This window comes from Bactrocera oleae, chromosome 4, assembly GCF_042242935.1.
Source record: "Bactrocera oleae isolate idBacOlea1 chromosome 4, idBacOlea1, whole genome shotgun sequence".
Taxonomy (NCBI): domain Eukaryota; kingdom Metazoa; phylum Arthropoda; class Insecta; order Diptera; family Tephritidae; genus Bactrocera; species Bactrocera oleae.
In genome coordinates this window covers 19,827,761-19,840,376 of record NC_091538.1, presented here as the reverse complement: position 1 = coordinate 19,840,376, position 12,616 = coordinate 19,827,761, and the positions used below count along the sequence as shown (strand labels likewise).

Genomic DNA, 12,616 nt, shown 5'->3' with positions numbered 1-12,616 from the left:
AGAAGCAGCTTATTTGTCGGAACGGCCGATATCGGACCACTATAGCATATAGCTGCCATACAAAATGAACGATCGGAATCAAGTGCTTGTATGGAAAACTCTGTCATTTGACGAAGTATCTTCGCGAAATTAGGCATGAGTTATTGTTTGAAGCAACAACGTAATCTCCGAAAACCTTGAACAGATCGGATAAATATAACATATAGCTGCCATATTAACTGAACAATCGGAGTAAGGTCCTTGTAATGAAGACTCTTTCATTTGACGAGGTATCTTACCGAAATTTTGCATGGATTATTATTTAAAGCAACAATGAAATCTCCGAAGAAATTGTATAGATCGGATTACTATAGCATATAGCTGCCATACAAACTGAACGATCGAAATCAAGTGCTTGTATGGAAAACTCTTTCATTTGACGAGGTATCTTGACGAAATTTGACATGAGTTATTTTCTAAGGCAAGAATATAATTTCCGAAAAAACGGATTTCAGACGTTAACTAAACGGATTATGACAACTGTTAAATACACCCGACGTTAGGCTGTCAAGAAGGCAGAATTTCGCCTGAAAATTTAATTGATCCAAACCGAAAATTCAAGTTAAAGCCAATTATTCAGATGCAAAATATAGTACTATAGCTTGGCTAATTAAGGAACTAAGTTCAAAACAATTTGCTAAAATATTTACTTAAACAGAACTTAAAAAGGTGTAATAACAAGCAACAAATCGAAAGACTATAAGATGTGGCACCTAAATATTCGGTTGTTCAAATATGATGGTTTAATATAGGGCTCATCTAATTACGCAGCGAAGTTTACAAAATTCTACATTATTTTTACGTTTCGCAAGCAGAAATAGATGATAAAAACTATCTTTATCGGGCAACTACGTATAAAGCTCCCCTTTATTAATTTTTGAGATGTATGATTTTGAACCACATATTTTATGGTAAGTTAATACTTACCAGCAAATACAAAAGGAATTTCTAATGAAAATTTATTAAGAGAAAATTAGCAGAAAAAGCTTTTAAAATTATGCATGCAACATGTGTTGCAAGAGCTACAGCGACACGACTCAAAGTGAGAGAGAATGAAATACGGTTACAACTGTTTGGTGGGTGTGACAGTGCTTCTACACCACACTTAAGAGATTTTTGTTGCACTTATTTCGCTTTGTTATTTTTATTTTTCTCCAAAAAAAATCGAAACTGCCAAAAACAGCCAAGTGTGGCAAGAGCAAACAACAGCACACTAGTTGCTCAACTGAGAAATTCACCACGCGCACACTAAAACACACACATACACCAGCCAGCAAGCAATTAGGCATAGGCAGCGTATCTCTCGCCGCCAGCGCTGGACTCTCCCCAGCCGCGACTGTTTCGCCAATTTTCACAAAGTTTCGGGTTGTTGAGCGTTGCGGACGTGTGCTGATCTGAACGCGGGTGTCAATCGGATATTAGAGAGGAAATACAAAGACAAAAAGAAGAAATTCAATAAAATCACAAGCAAATCCATATCCAAAAGCGATTGGATAACTGGCGCAGAAAAATGAAAAATTAAAGAAATTTCCTTTAGTAAACAAATAAATTGCAGTACTTAAAATATAAATAAATTAATCATCAAAAGCAAACAATTGTGTAAGTAAGCGTCTGTAAGTGAAAACTTTGCTGGCAGATTTAATTGTGTAGCATTCTTTTCACGCTGTTCGCCAACTGCCTGTGCGCGCTGCGCCCAACTGTGCGTATGACTGACGGACTGGCCGATTGTGGAGCGTACGCCACATGTTGTTGTAAAATTCTGTGATGTTTGTTTCTTTGCTGTTGTTTTGCTACAAACCAGTTTCTGCAACCCTGAATATGTGTTGCAAATAGTGCGCCAATTTTTTATTTTTTTTTTTTTCTTTCGAGTGCTGAGAGTGTGTGGTTTATTTGTCCACCGCCGGCATTTTGTGTAAACTTAACACAATGTGTGGTAATTTTGAGCACTGGAAATTGTTGTGACTTGTGGCTAGACGTTGATTATAGTTGGTGTAAACGAAAATTACAAATTGCATTAATAAATCCTTTCCAATAAAGAAACTGCTGTAGAAATTAAGACGTCATGACCAAAAAATAGTCTTTTGAAAAATTGGAGAGAAGGTGAGTGGAATAGTGCAAAATGATATAAAAAAATTAGTTTAAAGGACTACAAAATAAAACTAAGTAACACAAAATAAATTAAAATAAAATGAAATAAAACGATATAAAAAAAAAATATTTTTATAGACATTTAACCTCGGATTTTTTTTTAATAAGTTTTTAAAAATCACATCGTTTTTCAATAAAAAAAAATTCAAAGACTTGAAGAAAGTTGAAATTGTTATAAACTTCGTTGTAAATTTTGTATTTTCCTTTTATATTTAGGGGTTTATAACCAAAAACTTTTTTTACGATAAGTTAAATTAAGGAAAAAAATTTTAACTTCGGTTGCACTGAAGCTATAAAACCCGTCCCAGGAATATTTCTTACAGCATAGAAAGGTACAAAAATATCTTTATTTTTATTTTGATTGGTGCGATTTAAACAATTTCCTTGGAGATTTTAGCGATGCCTAGGAGAATATACCATCTTAAACTGTGTGAAGATATATTGTAAAATAAAAAAGCCTTGTTCACAAGGACTTGAGTTGGATGGGTCAGTTTGTATGGCAGCTATATTTTTCAGTGGTCCGATATCGGCGGCTCCGACAAATGAGCAGCTTCTTTGGGAGAAACGGAGGTGTGCAAAATTTCATAATGATATCTTAAAAACTGAGTCGTTGAAATTTGGCTAACCGCCAAAGTAGTCACTGAAGAATGCAGCAAGTGGATATGGCAAACATCTTTATGTATAAAATTATAAAAAAATACTAGTAATTTTTTAATTTTATATTCCACAAATTTAAATTTAAAAAAAATATTGATATTGAATTGAATAATTTATTTTTAAAATAGTAATCTATAGAAAGCTCTTAATTTTTTATACTGCCTTACACATCTGTTATCATATAATTAAAAAATAATATATTGTATATCATATAAAAATATTATAAAATGCAGAGATTAACCTTTAAATTGTAAATGCCATCGCAACTGTTTTATCGCAGTGCGTATTTTTCCCTATCTTCCAGATAGTCTTCCTCTTTCCCTTTCTCATGAAGCCAAAGCAAATGAAAACAAATGAATTTCATAAAAATATTAAAAGTAGAAACAACAAAGCCACGATTTCCTATAAAAAAGGCACGTCAGCGGCTAGAGTAATCACGTCGCAAAAATCAACCAATCAACACTGACACATTCATACACACTCACACTCACCTTCTAGCAAAGGCGCTCCACGCTGCCCACGCAAACTTTTGCAAGTCTCATTCACAAAATGGTAAACAATATCGATAGCTATGGCACCGCCTACACAACTGAGTTAGTGTCGTCCAGGTGTTATACCGTTATAATCATACCGATAATTTTTTTATTGTCTTTTTTTTATTACATGACCTTTTTATTGTAGTTGTTGCAGCTTTGCAAACACTGCGTGCTTATGTCACTCAACTGTCGTTCATATTTGTGAAAGCACTCATGTCCCTAGAGTACTATTTGCATGCGAGCAACAGAGTGGAGAGAAAGCAGCGAGCAGGCAGCCGGTGCGTATACGTAACTTGTTGATATTCGATTACTACAATATTTTAAGCCGCGGTATTTGCATATATATGAAGAATGGAGATATAACATACTATAACATGAACAAAAATAAAATATGTTTCCAATTTTAAGAAAAAACTTTTTTTTGATATGATTGCTTCAATTTAAAAAAACTATTTATATAGGAATTCAAGCATATATTTCTTTATATATATATTTCTTTCGGATATGTAGTTTTTTTTTGAACGAGTCTACTGCTTAAATGACTTACATAATTCTGCTTTGATTTCAGGAAAAAAGATTGAAAGCGCCAACAGCTGACAAGTTATGGAAAAACAGAAAAAATCTTAATTGCCAATTGATGGTATAACAACAACAATTAAAAAACTTGCAAAAAAATTCCAACCTTACAGGTGTGCAATATCATCGTCATTTCTAAAAATACAACCAAACTAATACAAACATTCAAGATAATTGTACTCACACATAAATACAAACTATTTGAATATATGGTATGTGGAATCTTAGTAAATTTCAAAAATGAGCATAATTTTATCAAAAACATGAATTGTGGAAAAATTTCATGGAAAGTAAAAGTGAAAAAAATTAAAAAAAAAAAATGTTTAAATTTTCTAAAAATCTTATCCAATAAATAACAGCATGTGTCCAAGATATAAGTAAAAAATATGTGTAATAAATGTAGTGAAATTGTTAAGTTAATAAAGGTGTAAACTGCAGAAAAAAACCTCCAACTTTTAGCAAAAAATGTGAGAGGACGGTATAGAAAATTCAGCGTAAAAACTTAACTGTCTGAAAAATCGACTGAATAAGTTCAGCTGTGTGCTACATTTGCATTTTAGATTGAAAAACCGCAGTTATTTAAAAATTATAACATAGCAAATAATTATAAAGATCAACCATAGCAACATATAAATAAATTTATGGAAAAAAGTGACCAAATGCAAATTAATTGAAGTTAATGATACATTAGGGCGTGAAACTAAATATATTTCAATTAAAAACTTAGAAAAAAAATCATAAAAAAATAATAAAAAGAATAGGTATTGTAAAAAAGTAGCAAACATATTATGCGTGGAAATTTATTTAATTAATTTTAAACAAAACAAAAAAATTAACATATTTATCACTCAAAAATAGTCATAAAAAAATAGATGAAAAAATTTATTGAATAGTTCTATGAAAAATCTACATGTTTTCAAAAACATTCAAAAACAATAAAATATAATAACTAAAAATAAACAGGATATCCACAAATTCAAATTCAAATTTTATCTCACACACATATTCAAAGTGTATAAATGTAAAGCATACTATAGATTTGAAGTGCAACAATTAGTACACCCTTAACCCAACATTAAAAATAAGCAAATAGATAGTGTACTGTTAGTAAATATCGACAAGGAAATACCAAATACTCAAGCAAGATGTCTGAAACGCAAGACAACAACGGCGATCAGCCGCTGCAGGATGAGGCTGGCGGTAGTGAGAATAAGATGAAATCACGCCTACGTAAAGGCGCGCTAAAGAAGAAAAATATTTTCGCCGTTAAAGATCATTGCTTTATACCGCGTTTCTTCAAGCAGCCAACATTCTGTTCGCACTGTAAGGATTTTATATGGTGAGTAGAATTATACAATATTAAATTACTTAGAATACTTAGAATAACTCAAATAAAATTTAATGGTAATAAGGAATTATTTTATGAATTCGGAAAAAAAGTAATTTACTATCATAAATGTGTGTTCGAATACTTTAACACTCCAATTATTTCTGAAGAAGACGTCCTACTTAATTTAAATAAGTTAAAACCATCTTTTAGTTACGCCCTAGACATGATACCCTCATGCTTCCTAAAAATAGTGCCAAATATATTTACTTGCCTTTGATAAGGATATTTAATTCCTCTCTTAAACACGGTATATTTCCTTCAATATGGAAACAGTCATTTATAATCCCTTTGCATAAAAGTGGAATTAGATCCAACATTGAAAACTATAGAGGTATACCTAATAATATAATTAATAATAAACTTTTTAAAGCTATCATCACTGACCATATAATCTTTTCGATCTCTCCGTTAATTTCCTCATCTCAGCATGGATTTCGTAAAGGGAAGTCGACTCTAACAAACTTGCTTAAATTTGTAAACCATGTATCATTGGGATTTAGGGAACATAAGCATACGGATGTTATGTACACAGACTTTAGCAAAGCTTTCGATAAAGTAAATCTCTTGATTCTCATACATAAACTTGATCTGCTGGGCTTTCAGCCAAGATTTCTTCAATGGGTAGCTTTCTATCTTTATAATAGAACACGACGAGTGATATTTGAGGATACACCTGCAGATACAATTAATGTTTCTTCAGGTGTTCCGCAAGGAAGTCATCTTGGCCCGATTCTGTTCTTGTTGTTTATTAACGATATCTCTTTAGTAATTGAATTCTCAAAAATTTTATTATACGCTGACGATGTAAAGCTTTTTAAATCATACACTTCAACTGAGGAAAGGTGTCTGTTGCAAACAGACTTAAACAATATGGTTGCATGGTGTGATAGAAATGATTTGCCATTGAATCTCAATAAATGTAAGACGATGTGCTTTTCCCGTAGATCTGTGCACTCCTCTTCTTATGTAATAAAACACCATATTCTGGAGCACGTTTTTAACTATGTTGATTTGGGAGTTAATATGGACCCTAAGCTTAATTTAAGTCGTCATATTGATACCATGGTCTTGAAAGCAAAAGCTGTCCTCAGTTTTGTTAAACATTGGTCTAAAGAATTTAGAGATCCGTATATTACTAAAACACTTTATACAACTTTGGTTAGACCTATATTGGAATATGGCTCTGTGGTATGGAACCCTAGCTACCAAATCCATTTTGACAAGTTAGAGTCGGTTCAAAAACAATTTTTACTTTTCGCCTTAGCGCATTTCCGATGGGATGCTAGGGTAAGTCTACCTCCATACACTAGTCGTTTAAAACTTATAAATCTACCTACACTTTCTAGTCGTAGGTAAATGCTTGGCATAATATTCTTAGTGAAAATCTTGAATGGAACAGTTTGCAGTTCTTTTCTCCTGTCTGAAATTAAATTTAATATCCCGATTCGCTTTTCGGGGCAGTTTAGACCTTAACTGTTAAAATCCTGTAGATCAAATTTTGAACTAAACGAGCCATTCCGCCGTATATGTCATGATTTTAATTCTCATTCCAGCACATTTGACTTATCTGACTCACTTTTCAAAATTAAAAAGACTTTATTGTTTTCTCTTAATGAATGAAAATGTAACAATTTATTATATTGTAACTATAAATCTTAACTGTTGAAATTTTTGTTTCTGTAGCTGAGCAGTTTCAGATCTCAACACTTAAAAACTCTCTTGCCTTTTCTGACTCGGCTAATTCCGCACGTATGCGGATTGCGCCCCTCGCGTCGGTTGGGCGGGAGGAGGGTAATCGTTTGGTTATTATTATTATTTTTAATCGGCTGGAATTAAATTCATAAAATGTTCATCATACGCCATGTACACCAGTTGACTGCTATCAATGACTTACATAGATGATGATATTGAATTTTTCTTTAATTTGTATTATTTTCAACTTATTTTAGATATTTACAGAAAGACTTTTTTGAATCTAATTTTGCACAAACTAATTTGTTTGATGTTTACTTTTGAACTACTTCTGAGTATAGTATACTCTCTGTTTATGTGTTATAATAACACGAACCTAATGCAGGCAACCTATATTGCAAGAAAAACATGGCCTACGCTTAGGCGTACAGCGCATGTATTGAGCAATAAATTCGATACCAGACCGTCGAAAGATAACAATGCGGTTATCACCTGGAACAAAACAAGCACGTTTATCACATGGGCAATTTGCTTATGAAATTCATCATGCATTTGGAGTAGACTCTTAGGTAGTGATATCCATTAATCTGACGGCATAAGCTACTGCTCTAATATATCTAATATATTTCATAATAAATAAAAAAATGTATTAGAGTCTAATATTAATATAATTTTAAGTTTTTAGGACTAATGCTCTAAAGACCAAACTGGTCTGTACGTAGCTCATTACCTTAACCGGCTAACATAACTTAATGTTTTAAGGTATAGGTTGTATTATTTGTTGTTATATCGAGCATTAAATTCTGGCATTGCTTTTGTAATTATTTTCCCCTTGAAATCAATATTGCAGGATTGAATTCGCTTTTTTTTTCTCGCAAATATCTCACGCAGAAATTTCTTTTGCAGTTTATAATATAAAACTCATGTAATTTCAATAAATAATTAAGCAACTGTTTATTTTTTGAAGAGGGTTATTACTGCTACAATTAATTTCAATTGCAAATGTCAAATAGGTGGCATCTCACCTTAAAGTTAGTCTAAACTAAGAACTAGTTTGTTGCCTATATTTCTACATTCCATTTAACTTAGTAATTTTTAACACGAAAAAAAATTTTTTTTATCAAAACGGTGGCAACCTTTCTGAAAATATTACTTTCAACCTTGAGTTTAGCTTAAACTTCTTCCGCTTGATATCCTTATTATTATATCAACAATTGTATGGACTTCAAACTTTCCACGGGTGGTAACTATCGTCACAAAATTATTTGCAACTTTAAATAATATTATCTTGTAATCTTATCATAAAGATTATTTGAGGTAGGAATATTGAACAGCATGCTCTTTTATTACCACAATTTACTGAAAATTATCCTGCATTTGACAAGAATAACTAACGGTGTTTTAAAAATTTAAAGCAAACCGCCCAGAGCACGATACACGCCCACAAAACATCGAAGTTATATCATGAAGAATAGGCTAATTGATAAGCGTACATAAGAACTATGTATAAGTTAAGAGTATAAATGAGTATATGATAATGAAAGCTTATGTGTAGGTGTATGCATGAGTTGTGTGCGTTGTGCACTTTCAAATGCTACCAATGACAGAATGTACCTGTTTGCCACTTGGCACTGAATTACAGCGAGAATACTTATACGAGTACATATTACTGTGTTATATTTTCACGAATACACACGCGTATTAGTGTGTGTGGGCGGGTAAAAATAAAAATCGATGGCTACATAACATGTTGAGAAAAGTGGAAACACACTAAGATATAAAAAAACGACAGTAAAAAAACTGAAAACTAAAAATTAGCGAAATTTCACAATGACAGAGGTGGCAATAAAGGTCGACAAACAACAATGAAAAAGTGTAATCGATGGCAAGAATTCGCGAAAAAAGAAAAGAAAATATAAAAAGGCATAAAATAGACAGCGGCGACCTGTGCATGAGCCAAACAACTGCGGAAATGAGCAGGAGTTGGCGCGTCATGAAATTGAGGCATTGCAACTTAGTCGGAAAACCACACTTTCTGCAACGTAATAATGTGGCGCGTTTTTATGAGCTATTTTCATGAAAGAAAAATGTTTGCTAATTTTTTTTCCGTGCATAATAAAATCAAGTAGTTTACCAAGTCCTACACGTGCGATTTTTCGCATTGCGTGGCTTACATCTGTGTGTGTTGCAATCAATTATATTCACGTTGCGTGTGGAGGTCCGTTACACATGCATATGTACGTACAGTGGCATTCCACTGGAAACATTAGAGTCCAAAAGGAAACATTAGAGTCCCTGTAAAGTACATATGTATATAAAAAATCAGCGTAACCAGCTGAGTCAATTTTGTCCGTCTGTCTGTATATACGCGAACTAGGTTTCCTGGTTTTGAAATATGGATCTGAAATATAGCACATGTCCTTTTGTCCGTAAGAAGCTGCTCATTTGTCGAAACCACCGATATCGAACCACTATAGCATATAGTTGCCATATGAACTGAACGATAGGAATCACGTGCTTGCATAAAAAATTTTGTAATTTGACGAGATATCTTCAATAAATTCGCCATGGGTTATTATCTAAGGCAAAAATGCAATCTCCGAAGATGTTGTTCAAATCGGATCATTATAGCATATAGCTGCCCCACAAACAGAAAAATCAAAATGAAGTTCTTGTAGGGAATATTTTGTATTTGTGAAGGGTATAATAGCTTCGGTGCAACTGAAGCCAACGATTTTTCTTGTTTCATATTTAATAAACTATTAATAAATACAAAATAAAAATAAATGATTGTTCATATTTCATTATTTTTATGCTATTTTTCATTCAAATACTAATTATTGTGCATAATTTTTAGTAACCATTATATTTTTTAATGATCATCAATCTTTTTCTGTTTACCATTTTTTTTAACGAAACAGTAATTTTTATTTTATTAAAATTTTTTTTATTTATAGCGTAAATTATTATTATTTATTTCTTCACATTTTTTTGTTAAATTGTTCAAAAAGCAAACATTAACAATATTTACTATGTGTTTTAGTATTTATTATCATTCGCTAATCTGGTTTTTAATACTTTCGAATTTTTCTTTGCTAATTTTATTTTATTAAAATTTTTGTCGGCTTTGGATGCCATTTAGTTGGTATATATATTTCTTAACACAAAGAGACAATGGTATTGCAGATGGGAGGAATCAGACCATAGCCACGCCGACAAAACGCCATTAAATAAAAGCTTATAAAGTACCATAACTATGGTCCACAATAAGATACAAACAGCTTAAAACGCCAGTCCGTCATGGTACCCAAAACTCCTATGATCTGGATCAAAAGACCCTTACATGTAGACAAATTGCTTTGTGCTTATAACAAACTTGTTGAGACGGCCAATATCCGTTTCGGATATGTCTTCTAGTTTGCCGAAAGTGTGATCTCCGAGATGTTTCAGTCTCAGCCTAGAGAAAGTGCCGGGTTGTTTACACCTCACCTTTCTTCACACAACTTTCCATTATACAGTGCTCAGTGAGAACTTCTACCATAGCGGCGAGATGAACTTTGTTTAAGGCGAGAAGATCCCCCGACCTCCTGCGATTCCGCTGTGACCATACATCTAAACGAGCCTGATATTGAAGTAGCCTGATGCTATTTCTAGTGAAGACAAACATTCTTTGACAAGCTTTTGTGGATCGGTTCGCGCACTCAGTGCTAGTATTGCCGCTCTGCTGTCGGAGTGTATGCTCACCTCTCTAAATGAAGCGGCACTTCGTAGAAGTACTTCTATCGCCACCTTGATAGCAGCCACTACCGCCTGAAAATCGCTCCAGTGGTCCGGTAGCCCGAAGCCAAGATTGACAGAGAGCTCTTTACAGAAAAACCCCCTTCCAACTTTCCCTCCTAACTTTGACACATCCGTGAAAAAGCTTCTCCAGCGGCTCCTTCCCACCCACATCTCCCTCGTCGGAATATAAGCAAAGAAAAAGCTGCCTAGAGTGGCTGCTGTGACGCAGTGATCCAAATTTTCAGGAATGCAGCTGAAGGAGGAGAGAATTTCGGCGTGTTCTTGTTCGGACCTCTTCATAAACCCAGCTTCTCTGAGTCTATGTTTAGAAAAGCATTCTTATATAACTAATATAAGGATTTTAAAAAATCCGGTTGACTTTATGTCATTTATAATGGTGAATAACTATTTGAGGTATCTTAACATATTAATAGTCTGACCACAAGATGCCCCTAAAATTTCTTAGAAACATGTTCTCGAGCATAATTGTTAAAACCTTTCCCTATCCCCAATATGCCCGTTAAAGTGACTTTTGATTTTTCTCCTGACTTTAAACCGTTTATATCAGTCAATATGTGTAATATTTTAATGAAATTAAGTAAACAAGTTTTCTTTAAAATAAAGTGGTTTAGCGCTGAACATCATTGAAATTAATCAAGAGCTTGATAGCACTGAACAATCAAATGCATATTCTTGTAGGGAAAACTTTTTTATTTGACGAGATATCTTTTCGAAATTTGGTATGAATTATTGTCTAAGTCAACGGTACAATCATCAAAGAAAATATTCATAGCGGAACACTATAACATATAGCTGCCATACAAGCAGATTGATCAAAATCCATCAAATTTTTATTTGATAAGACATCTTCACGAAATTTGGCACCCATCAGCAAAAATGTCTATGGTTTATATAAATGATTTCGTTATATATGTATGTACATATACATATATTTCCTTTTATATTATATATACTAGTATGAGTACGTGTTTATTGTTTTTAAACTTATTCATTTAATTTTTTCCATCGTATTAACAATAAATGCGAAAATAAAAAAACATTAAAACATTGAGTCGCAACAATTAACACCATGCACTCATTTCGCTCACTCTAGACACCTGGCGAACGGTACGCTTCCTACACATCATCTTTTGGATGGACGTCATACCACCTGCTGTTCAATCAACGACACAGTCGCCACAGGAGAGCGTGAAAATTCAATTGTCTGTTTATTTAAACGACGACATCAAGTTGTGGTGTCGATTTAGAGCGTGTAACGCGCGCACCGCCAACTTCTCTGAACATCAAAAGGGTGCAAAATGTGGCAACCTCGGATCATGAGTAGCCGGCGCGCCTACAATGGGTAGCGTGTCATCTTTCGTTCATAGTGGTGTTGATGTTGACCGGAGCGCATTTAAACCAATTTAAAATATTTGTTTATAACGCTGCTGGTGGTTGTTTACACACTGGCATTCAATAGTGAAAAAATAGCAAGACCGTGAATGCCACATGTATGCAAATGTTGAAGGTCTGAGTGTATGTGTGTGTGAGTATGAAAATAGTGTGAGTATAAGTGAAAGCAAGAGTAGGAAGGGAAATGGTTGTCAGTTCTTTTGGTTCTCATTTTTGTGGTTTCAAACCGCCCATCAATCTGGTTTGTGTGTATCGCCGCAACAATGTTGCCTCAACACAACAGTTTTGGATTATAAATTCTAAGGAAGATAGCCGCAAACGCAATGAGCCATGATTAAAGAAGAATTAGAATAACAAGCAATTGCGTATGCACGAATATACAGGA

General features: G+C 33.5%; 1 protein-coding gene across 7 annotated transcripts in view; it reads left to right on the top strand.

Moving 5' to 3' along the window:
* The window catches only part of Pkc53E (Protein C kinase 53E), a 140,718-nt gene that overhangs the window by 16,850 nt on the left and 111,252 nt on the right, over positions 1 to 12,616 (top strand). For 4 of the 7 annotated variants that reach the window (XM_036369229.2, XM_036369227.2, XM_036369225.2 and 1 more), the window contains exons 1-2: positions 1,409 to 2,139; positions 3,949 to 5,295. In XM_036369229.2, coding sequence (XP_036225122.2) covers positions 5,102 to 5,295 — 194 coding nt within the window. In that variant the 5' untranslated portion in view covers positions 1,409 to 2,139; positions 3,949 to 5,101. Of the gene's footprint in view, positions 1 to 1,408; positions 2,140 to 3,536; positions 3,659 to 3,948; positions 5,296 to 12,616 lie in introns of those variants that run through there. The other 3 variants (XM_036369221.2, XM_070107764.1, XM_036369223.2) reach the window with 3 other exon arrangements.